This window comes from Bubalus kerabau, chromosome 17 (genome assembly GCF_029407905.1).
Source record: "Bubalus kerabau isolate K-KA32 ecotype Philippines breed swamp buffalo chromosome 17, PCC_UOA_SB_1v2, whole genome shotgun sequence".
NCBI lineage: Eukaryota > Metazoa > Chordata > Mammalia > Artiodactyla > Bovidae > Bubalus > Bubalus kerabau.
In genome coordinates, this window is record NC_073640.1 from 56,608,665 (window position 1) to 56,629,735 (window position 21,071).

At 49.8% G+C, this 21,071-nt stretch overlaps 1 protein-coding gene across 3 annotated transcripts in view; it reads right to left on the minus strand.

Annotated features, from left to right (window-relative positions):
- Positions 1 to 53: 53 nt before the first annotated feature.
- EML2 (EMAP like 2) overlaps positions 54 to 21,071 on the minus strand; it is a 38,753-nt gene continuing 17,735 nt past the window's right edge. For 2 of the 3 annotated variants that reach the window (XM_055552577.1, XM_055552579.1), the window contains 7 exons: positions 20,770 to 20,837; positions 20,410 to 20,498; positions 20,078 to 20,175; positions 19,457 to 19,544; positions 18,923 to 19,018; positions 17,448 to 17,578; positions 16,733 to 17,146 (listed from right to left, as the gene is read on the minus strand). In XM_055552577.1, coding sequence (XP_055408552.1) covers positions 17,021 to 17,146; positions 17,448 to 17,578; positions 18,923 to 19,018; positions 19,457 to 19,544; positions 20,078 to 20,175; positions 20,410 to 20,498; positions 20,770 to 20,837 — 696 coding nt within the window. In that variant the 3' untranslated portion in view covers positions 16,733 to 17,020. Of the gene's footprint in view, positions 519 to 16,732; positions 17,147 to 17,447; positions 17,579 to 18,922; positions 19,019 to 19,456; positions 19,545 to 20,077; positions 20,176 to 20,409; positions 20,499 to 20,769; positions 20,838 to 21,071 lie in introns of those variants that run through there. The other variant, XM_055552578.1, reaches the window with a different exon arrangement.

Here is a 21,071-nt window from a genome sequence, read left to right on the forward strand (position 1 = left end):
CCAAGGGGAGTGTTTATATGGGAGATGAAGGCATCAGTGGGCAGTGGTGAAAGACAGAGATTTGTGGAGGATGTAGAAAGTTAAGCGTGGCTATGCTGAAGTAACAGTGAGGTGAAATGTACTAGAAGACGCAGGAAATGTATGGGGTAGTGTTGAGATAGGGCAGTTCACAGTTTGGAAGCGGAGGAGACTAGGCCAGATGGATGGGGGTGCTGACACCTGACACCTACTAGGACCCCAGTAAGAAATACGGAAATAAGGGAGGTAACCAAAGAGGCGAAGACTACAAAAAAAGGAGGGTGTCCTATGAGGGATGAAAGAGAGAGAAGACTCAGTCTGGGGAATGTGGGAAGGGTTTTAAAGAAACAGGAAGGTGGTGAGTAAGGGCTCTATCAGCACCGGGTTACCAATACCGGAAAATTAAAGGGACATGGGAGGGGCTCCAACTTGGTCCTGGTGGGGGCCAAGCAGTTAAGACGAGATGGCCCTGCTTCACAGTTCAAAGCTGACTGCCGTACCTGTAGGGAAAGAGAACTGTCGTGAGAGGTGTCAGGGACTTCCCTCTGCTCCCCACACCCTTTTGTAAGCTCCAGAGGGTAGGCACCTTAATGATGCTTAATCTAAGCAACAGATCACTGAAAACACAGATTTGAGATGTCAGTTATATTTTTTCCCTAATTGTTTCTTTAAAACTTTCTTCCATATAAAACTGGCACAAGTCTCATATCATGCTTTGGGAAATGCTGAACTAGTCTCACCTATCATATTATAGACATTGAGGCAGGGCCCAGGGAGGCTGGGTCACTCCCCTCAAGGATATACAGCAAGGCAGTGATGAAACCAGGCTAGAATCAGCTTCCTCCTCTTAACCCAGGGCACTGAATTCTTGACAATGATGATGATGGTGGTGATAATAACAACTAAAGTTTTTTTGAGTCCTATTACATAGCAGACCTTGTCTTTAGCACTTAATGGATGTGAATTTTAAATTTTCAAGAACCTTATGAGGAAAGTACTGTTATTCCCCCTATTTGACAAACTGAGGCACAGAGAGGTTCAGAGACCTGTCCAAGGTCCTGATAACTGGAGCGGGGAAAATCTTGGCTCTCACCTCCTTTCTCCAGCCTGAACGTCCGTTGTCACCCAAGAATAATTGGACAGAAAGGGGCCCTGGGCTGACAGCCCATGGAAGCATAGCTGCAGGGGGCTGGGGCAGGGAAGTTATGAGAACTCAACTGGCCAAGGGGGAGCCGTGGGGGCAGTGCCAGGAGTGCCCTCCCTCGGAGACCACCCCCTTCATTGTCTCTTTCCACTTCCCTCTGACTTCCCTGAGTGAGAGTCTTGGGCCTGTCACCCCCTGGTCCTGGGGAGATCTTTAAGCACAGGGAAAAAGACAGTGTTGGACCAAGCCCTGGACCACTGTCAGCCCCCAAGAGGATGGGAGTGAAGTCCTGAAGTAGAGGCATCTTTAGAGGCCATTCCATCCAGCAGTTTGCATCAGTTTGTAGGCTGTGGAACCACTTTAAAAAAAAAAAAAACATATCTCAACAGGAAACCTCATCTAAGACAGAGAAAAGGGGAAGCTACTCTGTGTTCTAGATAAAAGGAGGTGGTGGGAGGAAGTCCACCTCTGAAGAGTCCCCAGGACACATTTTGAAAACCAGTGATGGAGTCAGTAGGACAAATGAGGAGACTGAGGGGCCAAAGAGGGGAAGGGATGAGACCCAAGGCATCCAGCAGGCCCACGGGAACCTCCCAGGTGCCTGAGCAGCATCTTCCCATGGGAGAGTGCTCTGGGCTCTCCCTAACCTCCACAGTAAATTATGTGCCCACACGTGTCTCTAAAACCCCGGCCGCTGCCCACTCTGCTCCACCAAGACTGCTGGCTTGGACCTTGCGGTTGAGCCTCCCCAAGGATTTCCTGCCTGCCACTCTGGCTTCCCTCCACTCACTCCCCACATGGCAGCCAGACAGGTTTCTCTAACATGTCAGTCAGCTCTTGTTATTAATCCTTCTCTGCTTGAAATCCTCCAATAAATTCCCCATGGACTTGGGACAAAATCCCAAGTCTTCCCCCCAGGTGACAAGGCACTGCCTGCCCAGCCTTTGCAGCCTAGCTGACTTTCCTGTTCACCTCTCCCTCCCCCACCTCAGCAGGCTCAAGGCTGGACCTTCTTTCCAGCCTCACCACCTCTGTCCTTCCTTCAGATCTACTTAGGACTAGCTCCTATATCTCCATCACTTCCTCAGGGCAGCCCTCTGTACCCACAGTCCTGCCCACCCACACCCACACACTCTGTGTGGAGGAATTACAGGAATCACAGAATCTCAAGATAGGGCTCTTCTTTTCTAGGAGGTTACATCCTATTTGAGTAGAACTTCAGTTCATCCAACATCTGAGCGCCTCCTCTGTGCCCCATATAGGACTGGACACTGGAGATAAATATAAATAAGACATGATTTCTGCCGTCGTAGATGGCTGGTGGGAGAGAGGTACACATGTCTGTCAGGTGCTTTTTGTTAGTTTATTCACAGCTGGAAAAGGTTGTTGTAAAAGTCAAGGCAAGAAAGAGGACTGAGTCAGGACGGAGGCAATGGCTATGAAGTTGACGTTAAAGGGATAGACTGAATAGATTGGGTACTTGGAAGTTCAAGAAGTGAGGGAAATCTGTCATTATTCAAGGAAATTTAGAAAAGGCACAAATGCAAAATGAAAATATGCTTATCCATAGTCCCAGTGCTTCCTTGGTGGCTCAATGGTTAAAAAAAAAAATCTGCTTGCCAACGTAGGAGACAAGGGTTCCATCCCTGGGTTGGGAAGATCCCCTGGGAAAGGAAATAGTAACCCACTCCAGTATTCTTGCCTGGGGGAAAACCCATGGACAGAGGAGCCTGGCGGGCTACAGTCCGTGGGGTCGCAAAAGAGTCAGACATGACTGAGCAAGAGTCAGACACGACAGAGCGAGTAAACAACTCTCTTCACATCACCTTGCATCCTGTTTGTGTCTGCCTGTCTGTCTTGAGTGGATATCTCGGGAGGGCAGGGACTGTATATTGACTGCTGTAGCTCTCGCCAGCACTCAGGACAGGCCCAGCATACAGTAGGCACTCAATAAATGCCTTTGGCCGAGGGAACAGGCATTTGGTCAGCCCCTGCTCCCACATGGGCACCACCTCCTCTTGAGGCAGCAGCACCCCCCACTTCAAGCTCCAGCAAGTCCCTGCAGGGTCCCAGAGATAAAGAGATGAGGAAGGAAAGAGTGAAAAGGGCAGGCTCTCTCTGCTGCATAATTGACTTTGAAAGGTCAGGGCTGAGTCCCGCTTAGTAAGCCCTACCCCCTGTGGGGTCCTCCGGAAACAGAAGAGCTGCCCCCACCTCAGACTCACAGACACTCCTGGATCCTGTGGAGATGGGAGGGAGGGGGCTTGCTCCCGACTGGAACAGTACAATCCGGTCCCTCCCTTTGAACTGAACCACCCCTCCTCCAGCCCAGAACAAATCACTCAAAACACCTCTCTCTCTCTGCCCTGGGTCTCTTCTTCAGCCTGTAAGACCAAGGGAATTACTTCTCCTTCAGGAGCCTCAGTGGCACCCCACTCCAGTACTCTTGGCTGGAAAGTCCCATGGATGGAGGAGCCTGGTAGGCTGCAGTCCATGGGGTTGCTGAGGGTTGGACACGACTTAGCGACTTCACTTTCATTGTTCACTTTCCTGCATTGGAGAAGGAAATGGCAACCCACTCCAGTGTTCTTGCCTGGAGAATCCCAGGGACAGGGAAGCCTGGTGGGCTCCCATCTATGGGGTCGCACAGAGTCGGACACGACTGAAGTGACTTAGCAGCAGCAGCAGGAGCCTCAGTTTCTCCTTCTGCATGAAGGGGAGGTGGGACACAACTTTTATATCAGTTGCATCACAGATACAAAAATCTTTGGGACTTCCTGGTGGTCCAGTGGTTAAGGCTCCTGGCTTCCACTGCAGAGGGTGTGGGTTTGATCCCTGATTTGGGGAACTAGGATCCTGCATGCTGCATGGCATGGCCCCTCCCACCCCCCTCCCCCCAAAAAAAACACAGAAGAAAATATCAATTTGATACAAACTCTTACAGAAAATTGAAGAGGATGAAACATCTCCCAACTTATTCACAGGGAACTATATTCAATATCCTGTGAGAAATGAAATATTTCCTGCCGTATCAGTAAACGAGGATGTCAGTCACCAGCAAATGCGGCCACAATGGATGGTGAGCTGGTGAGCCTTGAGGGAACTCAGGAAGGAAAGAATACCTGCCATCTAGCAGCCATCAGACTGCAACCACTCCCCGTGGTGAGTCCCCCCCACCCCTAGAAAGCTCAGGATGTGAAAACACAGGATACTGGCCCCAGATAGCTGAGATGCCTATCAAAGGAATGATTTCACTGAGCCCAGACTCTGGCATCTTCCCATAATACATAGAAAAGCGCTAAATTCCTCAACTTGGGATATCTGGTTTTCTTTAATTGACAACAATCTTCCAATGTTCAGACTACCTGCCCTTTGTTGCAAAACATCTATATAACCTGGCTCCTTGGAGCATGTTTTCTCAGGGTGACTTGAGATGCTATCTCCCAGGCTTGAAGTCCTAAAAATTCCCACCCAGTAAAATGTAACTCTCAACTTTTAGGTCATGAATAATTTTTGGGGTGTGAATATTTTCTTAACTCCACATCCGTGACAAACCATAATGGAAAGAATATTTAAAAAACAAGAATGTGTATAACTGAGTCACTTTGCCGTGCAGCAGAGATTGGCACAACACTGTCAATCAACTACTGTTGTCGTTGTTCAGCTGCTAAGTTGTGTCCGGCCCTTGTGACCCCGTGGACTGCAGCACGCCAGGCTCCTCTGTCCTCTACCATCTCCTGGTGTTTGCTCACATTCATGTCCATTGAGTCAGTGATGCTATCTAACAGCGCCAAAATCAACTATACTTCGATTTAAAAAATGAAATTAATTGTAAAGAAAGAAACAAAATCCTTGGTAGAGGTGATATCATCTATAAATTGAGCCGTGTTTAAACAATTATTACTATTCCACAGGCACTGGGGAGCTGACATGAGAAATGAACCAATTCATAATGGAAGGAGACAGTGAGAGCAGAGAAATTCCCTTTGTCCCACCCTCTCAAGAACCCCCCAGTTCTGCTGAGGCTGGGGTGGGTACACAGGCCGGAGACTGATTTCCTGCAGACAAAGGAAATGCACTTCCCATTGCTAATTTCCTCCAGGGGACACTCGCCCCTCCCTCCTCCGGTCCCTCTACTTCAACCCACCTGCTTCTTGGGGGATGCTAGGCGTGGGGGGAGGGGCATTCAGCCCTCTCTTCTCCCCCACCTGAGATATGCCCAACATCAACCCCACCACATATAAAGATAGCGTGGAATGGCAGACTGTTAGAACTCCACAATGCAATAAGCCTATATGCCACAGCTGGGGGCACAAAGTTATTTGACTCCTACCTGATACAGACGGGGAAACTGAGGCCCAGGGCCACAAGGCAGTTAGCTGTCTAAGTCACATGACGTGTCAAGGCTGCCTAGATCGCTAGTTCTTAACAAAAAAGAATGTTTTCTCTCTTCCCTCCCTGCACTCTTGTAATTTTTTCTCAAGTCTTTCTGGGGTTCTCAGCCCTCTTTGAGACTCTGCTGAAAAACCCACAGACTCTCTCACCACCAGAAGGCAAGTGATCTCGGGGGTCTTGCATGTCCCTCCACCACCTGACTCCCTTGCCCAGCACTCTCTCCCCCAACCCCACACCCCCGCTCCCTCCTGGTCCCTCCCAGAAGGCCAGGGAAGAGAGACAAGTTGGGAATGTGGAGCGATAGTGGGGCGACAGAAAGGACTGTCAGACCCCTGACCCCACTTTGCACAGTCTCAGCTGCTCAAGCCAGGCTCCAGGAGCGGCTTCTCAGTCCAGCAAGGCTGAAGGCTTGGGGGTGGGGGGTTGAAAGGGCAAGAGGGAGAGGTAATACAGCCCCTGCACCCACTCACCACCAGCCTTGTCCTAGAAGCCTCCAGGTCACCTCTCTCACTCCCCACTTCCCTCCTCTGAAGGCTCCTGCTCCCCTGTCAGCCCCCTGGGGACCAGTCAGCTCCGGTAGGTCTGCTCATTAGGGGAACGAAATGTGATCACAGAGCCTCGCTCCCCACCTGGCGCCTTGGCGGCTGGCCGGCGAGAACCGGGGACAGTCAAGCCACCGAGACAATTCCACTGGCCTCAGTTTCCCCATTTCTACCGAAGGGATCCCCATCCCCTCCACATATGTCCCCCACACCACCCAGAAGGGACACCAGGGAGGGTCCTTGACTCTACTCCTCTGATGTTCTAGATTCCCAAGGCTCTCAGATCCTCAGATTCTATTGTTAGTCCACGCCATGGTTTACTGTTCTATTATTATAACCTTTTAGAGCTTTACCTTCCTTCCATTCTATTATTATTATTATGGCGGCTTTCCACACCCCTACCCTTCTAGGTTTCCAATATCCCAGGAAATTCACATTCCAGGATTCTCAAGTTCTATTGTTAGAACGCTCTATGATTAAAAAAAAAAAATTGTACAACTTTCATAATCTATTATTAAACTCTCAGTGATCATTATCTTTGCTCAGCAAACATGAATCTGTATTTCCCCTTTCTTTTTTACAGATACGGTGAACCCCACTTCCTTTTTTCTCCATTTATCTCTTCCGGTTTTTTTTTTTTTTTTTAACATTCCAGCAGCCTGAAGTTCTAAAGTTGTGCAGAATTGTAAAATACTAAGAATTCAATTTTGGCAGGGGGTGGGTAGTCACCACATTTACCTGGCCCCTAAATTCTCTCCTCCTGGTGGGGACACTAAGATCCCAGGATGCCTCTCTATACCTGGCCCAGAAACTTTGTCTCATCCCACCCCACTGGATCACATACTGGCTGAGGCTGAGTTATTATTTGTCTAGACACAAACCAAATTATAGGCCCTGTCCTGCAGGAGCAGTGGGCTTCATGGGGAGGGTCAGGAGACAGAGTCAGGGGGGAGTTAATCGCTGCCCCCTCTCCCCACTTCCCCTCTTCTCTTCCCTCCTTCTCTGAAATTCCACCCCTTCTACTCCAACCAACTCTTATCCCCTCTCCCTCTCCACCACCGTGGTTTTAGAAATATTTTCTCTCCTCTGCTTCTAAAAATGCTCCCTCCTGGGTTCCAGCCATTCACACTCACCCTGGCATTCTTCCCTGTTGTCTGTGAAGACCTCCTTCCCCACATTAATCTGAGGTAGTGGCAGCAAAAGAAGCCAGTACTTTGGATTTGGGCTTCAGTGGAACCGGAGTCCCAACCCAGCCTGAAACTGACTCACCTTGGGGACTTCTACACTTGGGCCTCAGTTTCCCCATCTCTGAAATGGGGGTTTGGTCTAGCTGGCTCTGACAGCACTTTTGAGCTCTCAACTGCGACCACTGAAAACTGCCAATATTCCAAAGCCCATCTTTTTGGACTGAAGGATTCAAATACCCCAAGACCTTTAACTTGAAGGTTTGAGCTCTCCCAATCCTCCTTTTGGATCATTCTCACATACTTGGGTCCTTTCATGCAAAGACTTCACATTCAAAACTGATGATACTCTAATTAAAAAATTAATTAAAAAAAAAAGTTCACATTCAAAACTTCTTGATGCTATGATTCCCAGAGTTTTGGAGCTCCCCCCGCCAAAAAAAAAACCATCAATCTCTCTCATTTTCTCCTACTGAAGCACCGCCCAGAGAGGACAACCTCCCCATCCTCACCCAAAACCTGAAGTCAAGCTCAACCACAGAGACAGAGTTGGGGGGCCCTTGGTGAATTCTTCCCCCGTGGTTTAGCGGTAAAGAATCTGCCTGTAGTGCAGGAGAAGCAGATGTGGGTTTAATCCCTGGAGGGGAGGATCTCCTGGAGAAGAAAATGGCAACCCACTCCAGTATTCTTGCCTGGAAAATCCCATGAACAGTGGAGCCTGGCGGGCGGGGACAGTCCACGGGGTCGCAGAGTTGGCCACAACTGAGCTCGCAGGCACACACTGGTGAGTTCAGGAGAGGTGTGGCTGGTGGAGGGCCCTGGTGGGGGGTGATGAGGGGTGCGGCCCCCCTCATCTTCATCTCTGCCCTCCAGAAAATCCCCCAGCCCTCATCCCATCTAAGTATATATGACATTCATCCCACAGTCTATGCCTCACAGAAATTCCAGAGCTGTCCTTCAGGGTGGTTGGGGGGGGGGGGCGGGGGGCGGGGGGCGGGGATGAAGCCGAGACAGGAAGGAGTTAATGGGTGACCCAGCCAAATCCTGGACTGGAGGAAGTTGAGGAGGAAGTTCACCCCCTCCCCCAGCCAGGAATTCCTGAAATTGGAGGGTGGGGTGGGTGCGACCTCCAGAGCACTGGGGTGACTCTGTTAAGGGGGAGCCCAGGTCACAGGGGTACTCAAACCACCTGCCCCAGGTGGTAATCCTATTGCCCCCTACCCGACTCCCAAGAAGACCCTCAGTCCAGGGGAAAGTTGGAGAAGGATGACGACGGAGTGAAGTTGCCAGAACCGGGTCTAAGATACGTGGAGACAGAGACAGAGGCATACAGAGAGATAGAGAGACAGGAAGGGAAAAGGCTAAGAGATGCCCAGAAACGGGGAGACGGAGGCAGAGAGATCCGTATAGACTGAGAGTTCATCAAGACCCAGGGATCCAGGCAAACGGAGTGAGAGAGAGAGACGGAGAGGCAGAGATAAAAGATATCGACACAGAGACATCGAGATGGCTAAGGAGAGACACGAGCAGAGGAAGAGGGACCGCAGATCCAGAGAGACATCAGAGACCGACAGAGAGATGGAGACAGACCCAGAGACACAGTCAGTCGCGGAGACGCAAGGAGAGCCAGCCCCAGAGAGGGGCGGGGACCGAGGCCACGCGGGAGACTGAGGCAGCGGACGGACGCGGGGACGCAAAGTCCGCGAGGGGCGCGGGGAGGAGCGGCCGCCGGCGGCCGCGGGACCTGCGCGGACCGGGGAGGAACCGGCGCCTACCTGCGCGTGGCGGCTGGACGGGGCGGGCGGCGCCTCTCCCTGCGGCTGGGGGATCCGGGCTCCGCGGCGGCGCAGGGACCCGGCGGCGACTCCTCCCGGCCCCGGGCCAGAGCCACCAGCTGAGGCCCCGCCCCGCCCGGACCGGGCCCGCCCCCGTTAACCCCTCCATTGTCGCTCCCCCTTAACCCCTTCACCCCACTAAAGCTTTCCAGCTCTGGAGAAACCTCACCTGCTGGTGAAACACCCCCGAGTCCTTCAACGTCCCCAGCGTGGAAGCCTCCATCTCATAAATTCCTTTGCTTACCCTCCCTCCAACCCCGCACTCCAACTAGATCAAGCCTTAAGCTATAGGGAGGTGGGGGACGGGGGTTTAGGGAGACCCCAGACCCAAGTCATTAACTTTTCGGTCATTGCACTCCCATCTCCCCAAGGGAGAGAATGAGGGGTCTGTTAGTTCCCCATTCCCATGGTCAGGGCCACCCCTGGAAGGAATCTCTCCTGGGGTTTCCAGCTCCAGCCCCGCCTCTTGGCCAGACTTAGGCTGGTGACCTCTGTGTGCCTCCGTTTCCTCTTCTGATGCTGTGGTCTCTCACAGTCCTTTTATCAAGAGGACGTCATACTATAAAGTCTGTAAAACATAACCCCCCCGGCCCCCCTCCACGACCTTCTTTCTCCCTGCTTTATTTGCTTTTCCCCATAGAAAGTGTCCTAACAGTCTGTGTATTCCACTTTTTTGGGTTGTTTTTCTAAATATCTGCCTTCCCACTAGAAGGAGTGTCATTTTTCTGTTGGGTTACTTTACTACACGATACATGTGCAATACACGTTGTTTTCAAGGAGTAAATACATGAATGTTAAGCGCTGCAAAAATATTTGCTGATTTTTACGTTATCATCATGTCCTTCATAAACTGATCCATTCTTAGGCAAAGCACTTTGGACAGACCTGGGATGTAACACTCAAAAGTGACAACTAATAAAAAATAAAATAAATTTTTTTTAGAAAAAGTGACAGCTAGGACTTCCTTGGTGGTCCAATGGCTAAGACTCTGAGCTCCCAATGCAGGGAACCTGGGTTCGATCTCTGGTCAGGGAACTAGATCCCATACTCAGCAACTAAGATCTGGCACAGTGTGGGGGGAAAGAAAAAGTGACAGCTATCGGGCTTGCAAATTCTCTTTTGTTTATTATTCTTTTATTATAATTATAATAATTATTGGGGCTTCCTCAGTGGCTCAGCTGGTAAAGAACCCATCTGCCAATGCCAGAGATGCAAGAGACAAGGGTTCCATCCCTGGGTGGGGAAGATCCCCTGGAGAAGGAAATGGAAACCCACTCCAGTATTCTTGCCTGGAAAATGTCTTGGACAGGGGAGGCTGGCAGGCTACAGCCCATGGGGTCGCAGAATCAGACATGACTGAGTGCGCATGCACGAGCTCTCGCTCTCTCTCTCTTTCTCTCTCTCTCTCTCTCTCACACACACACAGTGATAATTATTATTTTGGCTGCTCTGGGTCTTCATTGTGGCATGAGGGCTTCTCTAGTTGAGGTGCGCTGACTTAGTTGCCTCATGACATGTGGGATCCTAGTTCCCTGACCAGGCATGGAACCTGCTTGCCCTGCATTGGAAGGCTGATTTTTAATAACTGGACCACCAGGGAAATCCCCGTTTATTTATTTTGAGAATAAAAATGCCGGGATCTTAAGGGAGAAGCCCAATAAGTTGTGACAAACAGATACACCCATGTGACTAAGCACCCAAATTAAAACATAAACATTTCCATCACCAGCGACCACTGTTTTGTTTGGTTTTTTGCTCCTTTCCAGGGCACTCACTCTCTACTTTACCCCCAGAGACACTCCATGCCTTTTTTTTTTTTTTTACTGGAAATGAGTGTTGCCTGTTCTAGAACTTCATAGAAATGAAATGAAACAGTTCTGTTCTGCTTCGTTTAAGGTAGCTATTATAATCACTCACTGTGTGGCCTTGGACAAGTGACTTCACCTCTCTGAACCATAGTACCCCTTTCCTCTCGGGGCTCTGGAGGCACATAGAAAGTAAGAGTTAACCAAGTACCCAAGTGACCTGCAATGCACACAGGAATAAAAGCTTTTTCATTCCACCCTCCCTCAAGGGGACAGGCAGAGAGACATACAGGTAAAGTTTACCAGCTTTCAGACAAGTCCTCCTGTCAGCTCCTTGGCCATCCCAAGGTCCTTCTGCAGAGAAACTTTGAGGTGCCCTGGTGGGTGAGGGTCCCCTTCTCTCATGGACACACCCTAAGTTTATGATGTGATTCAGTTAGGATCCTGGCAGGAAACAGGTAGCCATTCAGAAAGCTTGTGTGCTGAATAGCTTCAGTAGCACCAACTCTTTGCGACCCTGTGAGCTGTAACCTGGCAGACTCCTCTGTCCATGGGATTGCCATTCTCTTCTCCAGGGGATCTTCCTGATTCAGGGACTGAATCCAGGTCTCCCACACTGCAGGCAGGTTCTTTACCGTCTGAGCCACAAGAGGAGCTATAGCTCTCGATAGAGAACACAGCCACTGGCAAAACTGCAGGGATGCAGAGAGAGGCCTGGAAAATAAATACTCCAACCTCTTCCCCCACTACTGACCTTCAGATTTCCTGTCAGTGCTTGTGACGGGAAGAACCCAACCAATAGACTCTCATGCATGGAGTCCACACAGGGCACTCTCACAGTACCCAGAGCTGGAGGAGAAAGGCTGAGTGTGACCCCTTGGGTGCACTGTGGAGAATCACCTGCACGCAGTTCAGTTCAGTTCAGTCGCTCAGTCGTGTCCGACTATTTGCGAAACCATGGACTGAAGCACTCCAGGCCTCCCTATCCGTCACCAACTCCCGGAGCTTACCCAAACTCATGTCCATCAAGTCGGTGATGCCATCCAACCATCTCATCCACTGTCGTCCCCTTCTCCTCCAGCCTTCAATCTTTCCCGCACCTGCACTATTCTCCCAGAACTTTCTAGGCATATTTTTCCACGCAGGTCTGAAGCTGGGCACAAGGGGGCGCCAGAACACCAAGACCCAGGGAAAGGGATGCTTTGATGGAGCTGGACCACTTACTCCCTAGAACTTGGACAGTAGGGAAGGGTCAAAAAGCTGGAGGACAGGAAAGGAGACTTTGATCCCAGGAAAGGAGAGTTTGATCGAAAACCTAGGGGTCTGGAGTCGGGATATGATTGCTGGACTCTGCCTATCGAATGGGAGTTGTCTGGGTGGACAAGTTCAAAAGGGTGTACCAGCAGGGAAGGAACAGCATGTGCTGAAGCTCAGAGGCATGAAATGTCACAGGCAAGGGCAAGTACTGGCGATTCAAGTGGCTGGAGATAAGAGATGGGGACAGGAGAAGATGTTGGCTTAAAAAGGAAGATCAGAAACGAGGGGAAAACAAGGGTAGCTAACATTTAATGACCACTTACTACAGTCAAAGTACCATTCTAAGCACTTTATGTGAATAACTCAGACTGGAAACTGCATCTCTGCCTCTCCTAGTTCTCCAGTTTGCTGATTGACCCAGCAGATCTTGGGACTTGTCAGTTTCCACAATTGAGTGAACCAATTCCTTATATATATAAACCCCGCTGGCTCTGTTTCTCTGGGATTTTCTTTGACTGATATACTACTTCAAAACTGAAACTAGATGTTATCAAGCAGGATATCCTATCACTAATCTAAGGACTTCTTTAGTATATCGTCCCGTACCTCAAGTATGTTCAGCCCAGATGACAGAACTCATTGTACTTATTAGGGCTTGTTAACTAGCCAAAGACCAGAGAGAAAATATACTTATATATAAACAGCAGGTATAATTTGGAAATACTGTAGAAACAAAAGGGAATTTATAACCTTTTCTTCCTGAAAAAAAATCCATACATGTGATAAAACTGCACACACACACATACACACAAGAAGACGTATAAAACAGGTTAAATCTGAATAAGGTCTGTAGATTCACCAGGGCCAGTTTCCAGGTTTGACAGTGTAGAATAGTTGCACAAGATGTTACCACTGGGGGAGACTGGATGAAGGGTATAGAGGACCTCTCTGTACTATGTTGGCAACATCATCTGAGTCTATAGTTATTTCAGAATTGTTTAGGTAAAACCGCATACACACAGAGGTTTCTCAAAAAGTTAAACATAGAATTGCCATATGGCCCAGTAATTCTACGCCTAGGTATCTACCCAAGAGACATGAAAACATATGTCCAAATAACATCTTGTATGTGAATGTTTGGGCTTCTCAGGTGGTGGTAGCAGTAAAGAGCACGCCTGCCAACACAGGAGATGTAAGAGACATGGATTCAATCCCTGGGTCAAGAAGATCCCCTGGAGGAGGGCATAACAACTCCAGTATTCTTGCCTGGAGAATCCCATGGACAAAGGAGCCGTGTGGGCTACAGTCCACAGGGTCGCAAAAAGTCAAACGTAACTGAAGCGACTTAGCACGCATGCATTAATGTAAATATTTATCACAGCATTGTTCACGATAGCAGAAGATGGATACTACCCAAACTTTCATCATGTGTGGATGGCTAACACCAAACTATGAGTCATAGAAAAACGGTTGTGTTTTAAGCAATTAAGTTTTTTTTAACTCTCCTTTGAACTCTTTTTAAGAAAGTATTTTATTTTTAAATATTTGGCCACACTGGATATTAGTTGGAGCATGTAGTGTCTAATTCCCTGACCAGGTATCGAATCCAGGCCCCCACCATTGGAAACATAAAGTCCTAGCTACTAGACCACCAGGGAAGTCCTGCTAAAACATTAAACTTTGAAAAGCTTTGTTCTGAAACAATGGATACTGGGAATAGGGGTCTTCAAACTCCCAGAAACGTTGCTGACCCTGCCCTCTGATGTGTCACTCACCTTGACGTAAATAGGCTGAGGTGGCCGGTAACCTCCATCTCCTGCTCACGTGCTTCCCCACCTCCCTTCCTCTGAGAGAACTCCCCCCAATTCCATGAGGCTGGTGGGGCTGTCAGCCCCAGGCATCATACATTAACCCCTTCCTAAGCAAAGAGATGGGAAACAGATTGGTAAACAGTGGAAACAGTGTCAGACTTTATTTTTTGGGGCTCCAAAATCACTACAGATGGTGACTGCAGCCATGAAATTAAAAGACGCTTACTCCTTGGAAGGAAAGTTATGACCAACCTAGATAGCATATTCAAAAGCAGAGACATTACTTTGCCAACAAAGGTCCGTCTAGTCAAGGCTATGGTTTTTCCTGTGGTCATGTATGGATTTGAGAGTTGGACTGTGAAGAAGGCTGAGCGCTGAAGAATTGATGCTTTTGAACTGTGGTGTTGGAGAAGACTCTTGAGAGTCCCTTGGACTGCAAGGAGATCCAACCAGTCCATTCTGAAGGAGATCAGCCCTGGGATTTCTTTGGAAGGAATGATGCTAAAGCTGAAACTCCAATACTTTGGCCACCTCATGCGAAGAGTTGACTCATTGGAAAAAACTCTGATGCTGGGAGGGATTGGGGGCAGGAGGAGAAGGGGATGACAGAGGATGAGATGGCTGGATGGCATCGCTGACTTGATGGACGTGAGTCTGAGCGAACTCCGGGAGTTGGTGATGGACAAGGAGGCCTGGCGTGCTGCGATTCATGGGGTCGCAAAGAGTTGGACACGACTGAGCGACTGAATGGAACTGAACTGAAGCAAAGAGATGAGCAAGTGACCCAGGCCTGGCCAATCACATGACCCTAGCCCTTAGGCCAGGGGTCCCCAACCTCTGGGATCTAATGCCTGATGGTCTGAGGTGGAGCTGATGTAAAATAAAACACACAGTAAATGTAATGCATTTGAATCACCCCCAAACCATCCCCCTACCCTGGTCCATGGAAAAACTGTCTTCCACAAAGTCAGTCCCCTAGTGCCAAAAAGGTTAGGGACTGCTGCCCTAGGCCATGGAGACTGGGCACAGGATCCAAGCTGAGCCCATCTGATTCCTCTGGAGACAGGAACACTATGAGAGAAAGACTTCCTCTGGCTTTGCTATCATGTGGCCTGGCTGAATGCCTGCAGCCACGGTGTCTGTGTTCTCAAGTGTAAAAATAATCAGCTAACATTTCTAGAAGGCTTTTTATGTGTCAGGCCCTGTCCTAAGCTTTCTGCGGGTATTTAAGTCATTTTCACAGCACCCCTACGGGGCAGGTGCTAATATTAACTTCTATTTTATACACCAGGAGACTGAGGCCTTGAAAGGTTAAGAACCCGGCTCCAGGGGAGAAGCCAGATCCAAAAAGAGTTCATACTCTATGATTTAAAGCAAAAGTGGGCAAACTATCAGTACCACTGTGGACCAAATCATATCTACTGCCCATCTTTGTATGGCCCATGAGCTAAGATGGTTTCACACTTCTAAATACAATGAGACTAAAACAATAGTATCTCATGACACAGCAAAAATGTTTCGAAACTCAAGTTTCGGTATCCATAAATAGCTTTATTTGAACACTGCCAAGCTCATTCATTCACGTGTTGTCTGTGGTCACTTTCACACGGACAAGGTCAGAGTTACTTGGGACAGAGACTGAGTGGCTTCTAAAGTCTAAAATATTTACTAACTGGCTCTTTCTGGGAAGTTTGCTGACCTCTGATTTAAAGTTCAAAAATGGGTAAAACTGTTCTATGGTGTGAGAAGTAGGGTAGCGATTATTGAGGGGAGAGGGGAGCAATGACCAGGAAGGGACTCAAGGGGGTTTTCTGGGGGCTGGGGATGTTCTATGTCATCACCTGGGAGATGGTTGCATGGATGGGATCCGTTTGTTTTTGTACATTTATGTTGAGTGTACTTTTCTGAATGTAACGTATCAACACATCAATAAAAGGTTAAAGTTCAAAATTTGCTCAAGATTACAGATAAAAAATTGAGAAATCCCCAATGGGAGAAACCCAATCACCACAGTCCAGCTAGACCCCTCCTGGACTACTCAGATCCATGACCTGGCAATTGCTTCTTATCGTTTCAGCTGGATGAAATTAGGTTTCTGTCTCTTGTAATGCAGAACGCTCATACCTCATCCACCAGATCTCTATAGTGTCATCAGTCCACTTCTCTAAAAACTTTCCTTGCCTTATTTCAACCCTATGGTTCAAGTGAGGCTTCCATGTTTTTAATGATTCCATCTTCTGGCCACAATCATTGCTCCAGGACTGGTCAGCACCTAAGTGGAACTAACCAATCACAGTAGAGCAACCAACAGTCCAAGTTGATTGATTTGCAGATGGGCCAATCATAGCCCTTCTCTGGGGATTTTTTTTTTTTGGGGCTTGGGGTTCAAGCTGTTGGGTGCCATCCTTCTGTTGCGTGGAGACTGCTGTTTCCAGAGAAAAATGCTGACTTGCAGAAGATCAGAGAAGGTATGGAATACCTTGATTGCCCTCAAACCCCTCATGGGCCCTGAAAGCCAGAGAGGACAACTGCTTTTCCTTGTTTGGGTATGTTGGCCACCTGAGTACTCCTTTGGCCTAAGTTAGAGCTAGCTTGGTTTCTGTCAAACTTAAAGACCAATTAAGACCTAATAATGGTCTCTCATCACAAACACTGTAATACAAGCACACATACACATATACTTATAGACACACTCAATCTATGGATACTCCCATACACAGACCCTGACACTCCACCTCAGTGCACATGTTTTTATTTCTGGATGATATAAAATAATAAACTTAAAAAACACTCTGAACCAAACACTCTAATGGTTCCCCCAGATCAAAGTGACCCCTCTTCCCACCCTGATAAATAGAGACTTCTGTCTGTCAGTCCACCCACCCAACCCCATAACCCCCTTTACTATAGACATACTCTGGGTATATATTACTCTACTCGGCAATAGACATCTCCCGAAAATAGAATTGCAGCCTCACCACCTGACTCTACCTGGTCCCCATGTTCCTGGGAACCCCACCCTCCTCAGTTCAGACCACCCGCCACTGCAGCACGCTGGTGTCCTTGCCCCCTGTGGTCAGGGCCATGCTGTCATCCCACAAGAAGGCCACGTTTGTCACATGGCTGCTGTGTCCACCGTATTTGTGGCTGAGGGCCTGTGATAGGGAAAGAAGGAAAGAAAAGGAGGTCACCTGTCTTGTTCACTGCTGTATTCCCTGTGCCCAGGCGTATAGTAGGTACTCAATGAATATTTCTTGAGTTAACAGGATAAAAGAACCAAAGATTTCATAATGCAGATGCTCAGAGCTTTAGCACAACAGACTCAGAAATTTACCAAGTTTCGAGTTAAGAAAGGCCCTTGGGATCAAGTCACTGCCCTCTTTGTATAGATGGGAAACTGAGATCCAGAAAGGGTTGCTTGGTACCTCCACCCTGCCAGCCCCCACAGGGACTCACTCGAGGCTGACAGCAGGGGTAGCTGAACAGGTGGACTTTGCCAAAGTCATCAGCTGAAGCCAGCAACTTCCCATCATGGGAGCGGGCCACAGCATTGATGTCAGTACCATCCGCTCCCTCAGACCAGATCCCTGTGGACAAGATTGGGGGTGGGTGGTGATGGTAAGATGTCAGTTGGGGCCAGGAAACCCCAAGGCGAGCAGGCCCCAGCTGCAGCCTCCCTGCCTTCCTCTCATCTAGCCTGTCTCTAGCCAGGGATGAGAGTTGGAATAATCTTTTGGAAATATGTATCTGACCCTATCTTCCATCATTCAAAACCTTCTCATGGGGAATTCCCTGGTGATCCAGTGGTTAGGACTCCATGCTGTCACTGCAAAGGGCCTGAGTTCAAGCCCTGGTTGGGGAACAAAGATTCCATAAGCCACACAACGTGGCAAAACAAAACAAAAACCCTTCCATGGTCCAGGCTTCTCACCATGACCCCTGTGCTCTGCCAAGCCCCTCACACTGCTCCCCTCACCAGTGCTTCTCTTGAACTCTGCAATGATTTAGCCATCCTGCCTTCTTGCATTTCTCCAAATAGCAAGCTTTGTCACCTCTGGGTTTTTACACATGGCTATTGGAGAAGGCAATGGCAACCCACTCCAGTACTCTTGCCTGGAAAATCCCATGGACAGAGGAGCCTGGTAGGCTGCAGTCCATGGGGTTGCAAAGAGTCGGACACGACTGAGCGACCTCACTTTCACTTTTCACTTTCATGCACTGGAGAAGGAAATGGCAACCCACTCCAGTATTCTTGCCTGGAGAATCCCAGGGATGGCGGAGCCTGGTGCGCTGCCGTCTGTGGGGTCACACAGAGTCGGACACGACTGAAGCAACTTAGTAGTAGTAGTATTATTCCCTTTGCCTAGAGACTGCTTTCCTTCTTCACCACACTGGAATGTAACTCCTCATCCTGCAGGGCCCAGTTTGGATGTCCCTTCCTCCAGGAAGTCCTCCCTGACTCCCTCCTAGACTGGGGCCAGATGTCCTCTCTGGAGTTCTTTGCCTCCACCTGATCTATTCTGGGTTGTCTGGGGACAGGTTTGTCTCGTCCACTGGATTGAGACCCACGATGGCAAGGCCAGGGCTGTCGTGGTCACCACTGTTTCTCGGCACTGCCCAGCTGTGCAGACAGGTACTCAGGGAGTATGTGTTGAGTACATTAATGCCTGAATGAACTCATGACTGGGACACAGGCCGTGCAAATCTCTCTGGGCCAGGCGCCACCCCTCATTTGTTCTCATTTCGTTACAGCTCCAAGGGACCTGAGCAGTCATCTCACCCTCCTCTTTCCTCTGACACAAACATGGCTGCTCACATGGGTAAAGGAATGAGTTTCCCAGCCTGGTAATAAGAGGCCGCAAAAACCACCAGTCAGGGCTATTTCTCAGAACTCCTGTCCTCAGCAAGACTCTGTCCATTCCACAACTTACCAAACACCCCAAACCCTAAGACACAAGTCGCTGTGGCCCATTCCACGTTCCTCACAGTTTCAGCAGTAGTGATCTGCTTACAGGTAGATGAATCCCCTGGGGCAGAAAATGGAGGAGAGATGTTCAGAGCATAAAGAACTAGTGACAACACACCCATTTCACAGACAGTCGACACTGAGGTCCGAGACAGAAGGTTAAGGTCCCAGGGCTTATTCTAAGTCTTCAGACTGGCTGAGACGCCTAGATCCTGGATGGTGATGACACCCCAATGCCAGAGCAAGGGTATCTGCATAGAAACCTGTACCCAACCCATCCAACCAGGGAGGGGAGGAATTGGTTAAAAGCTGGGTCCACCAAGGAGGAAACCAGAAGTCAGGAGACCAGCCCAACAGATCAGCCCCTGAATACACCAGCCAGAGATGAGGGACTTGAGTGCCCTGGCTTTTCTGCCAGAACCCAGAGAAGGCTATGCAAATCGCACATGCGCAGTAGAGAGGCTGAAGGAGGCGTGCCTTTGGGTTTCAGCGAACTCACAGTACAGAATCTCGTAGTCCCCAGAGTTGGTGACAAAGCAGCTGCTGTCCTGGGCCCAATCCAGGTGGGTGATAAAACTGGAATGGCCCTGCGGGGGAGGGAAGGGGTGGGGTTAGAGCTGGAGCGGGCAGGATCCGCCCAGGATGGGGAGAAGGCTAAATACAGAGGTAGGGTGAAAACACAAGGGGTCTAGAGGAAGGATACACAAGCCTTTGGAGTGTGGGGCCAGACTACCACGGGCAGGGGCAGACCGTGATGGGCAGGGCTAGACAAAGAGGGCTTCGAACACAGGGGAGTTTAGAACAAGTGGGCCGAGCTAGACACAAAGGAGGCAGGCTTTGAATGCAAGGGGCTGGGCTATAACACAGAAGGTGTGTTTAGAATGTGAGGGGGCGGGGCTACACGAAGGGGCGGGCTTAGAATGTGAGGGGCGGGGCTACACAAAGGGCGGGCTTAAAACACAGGAGAGGGTAAATGTGTGTGTGCCCGGCTAAGACTCCTAGACGTAATCAGGGCAGTCAGTTGAGTGTTGAAGCTGTGCTCCCTTGAGGTAGAAAACTGGTTAATCCTGCACCCTTCGGACGGGGTGGCGGCGCGGGCTGGGGGCCACGGCCCACTCACCGAGCACTTGCCCAGGCGGCTGACCTTGCGGCCGCCTTGGTCCACCGTGTACACGTACACCAAGTTGTCGTGGGAGCCCACGGCCAGGTACGCCCCGTCTGGGGGAGGGGGAGGGGGCTATGAGGAAGCACCCAGGTTCTACCCCTCCTCTCTCAGATTCAGCACCCCCCACTATCCCAGACAGCTCAGTAGTCCCGAGCTCCATCCCTACCACAGTCCTGGCCCCACCCCTAGGCCAGCGCCACACAGGCTCCAACCCTTCCTCCTGCCTGTAAATCAGCTTTTCTGTTCCCAGGCCCTGCCTCTCCAGCGTCCCCAGTCGCGTTCCTTACCCGGAGAGAAGCTGACCACTGAGATCTGTTCATTCCCATCGGTATGGATGGCCACCAGGTCATGGGTCTCCGTGTCCAGCAGCAGCCATCTTTAAGGAGAAGGCGTGGTGGGGAGAGGAGGGGTGAGCTGATCTGGTAGAGAGGGGTGGCAATCTGTGGGGCCTTGAGGGAGGGACCACAGAAAGATGTAGGAGAAAGCAGACTCTCAAAGAGGAATGATGGGAGATCAAGTCCTGGCAACCAGTTGGGACCTAATTATCGTTCTCTGTAGGCTTTGGGGCAGTAGGGAAGGAGGGGGGAATCAAGGGATAGTTCCTGGGGGGAGCACAGAAGCCCACCCCAAATGCCCGTCAGTGTTACCTGCCAGTCACTGTGCCGACAGCCAGGACAGAGCCACTGGGGTGGAAGCCGGCAGAGCGGGCAGGATCCTGAGGAGGGAGAGAAGAAACGGGGCTGGAAGCTGGGGTCCCCATCCATCTGGCTCACCTTCCCGGCCTCGGAGCCTGCCTAAGGGCTCTCACTTCCCTCTGCTGCCCTCTGGTAACCCCCTGCCACAGACACTCAGAAAACATTCTCCTGCCCTTTAACATGTTGGCTCAAACAGAAAACATTCCTCCTCCTATCACTGTGGACTCTGGATCCTTTATCACTCCTGTTCGAAA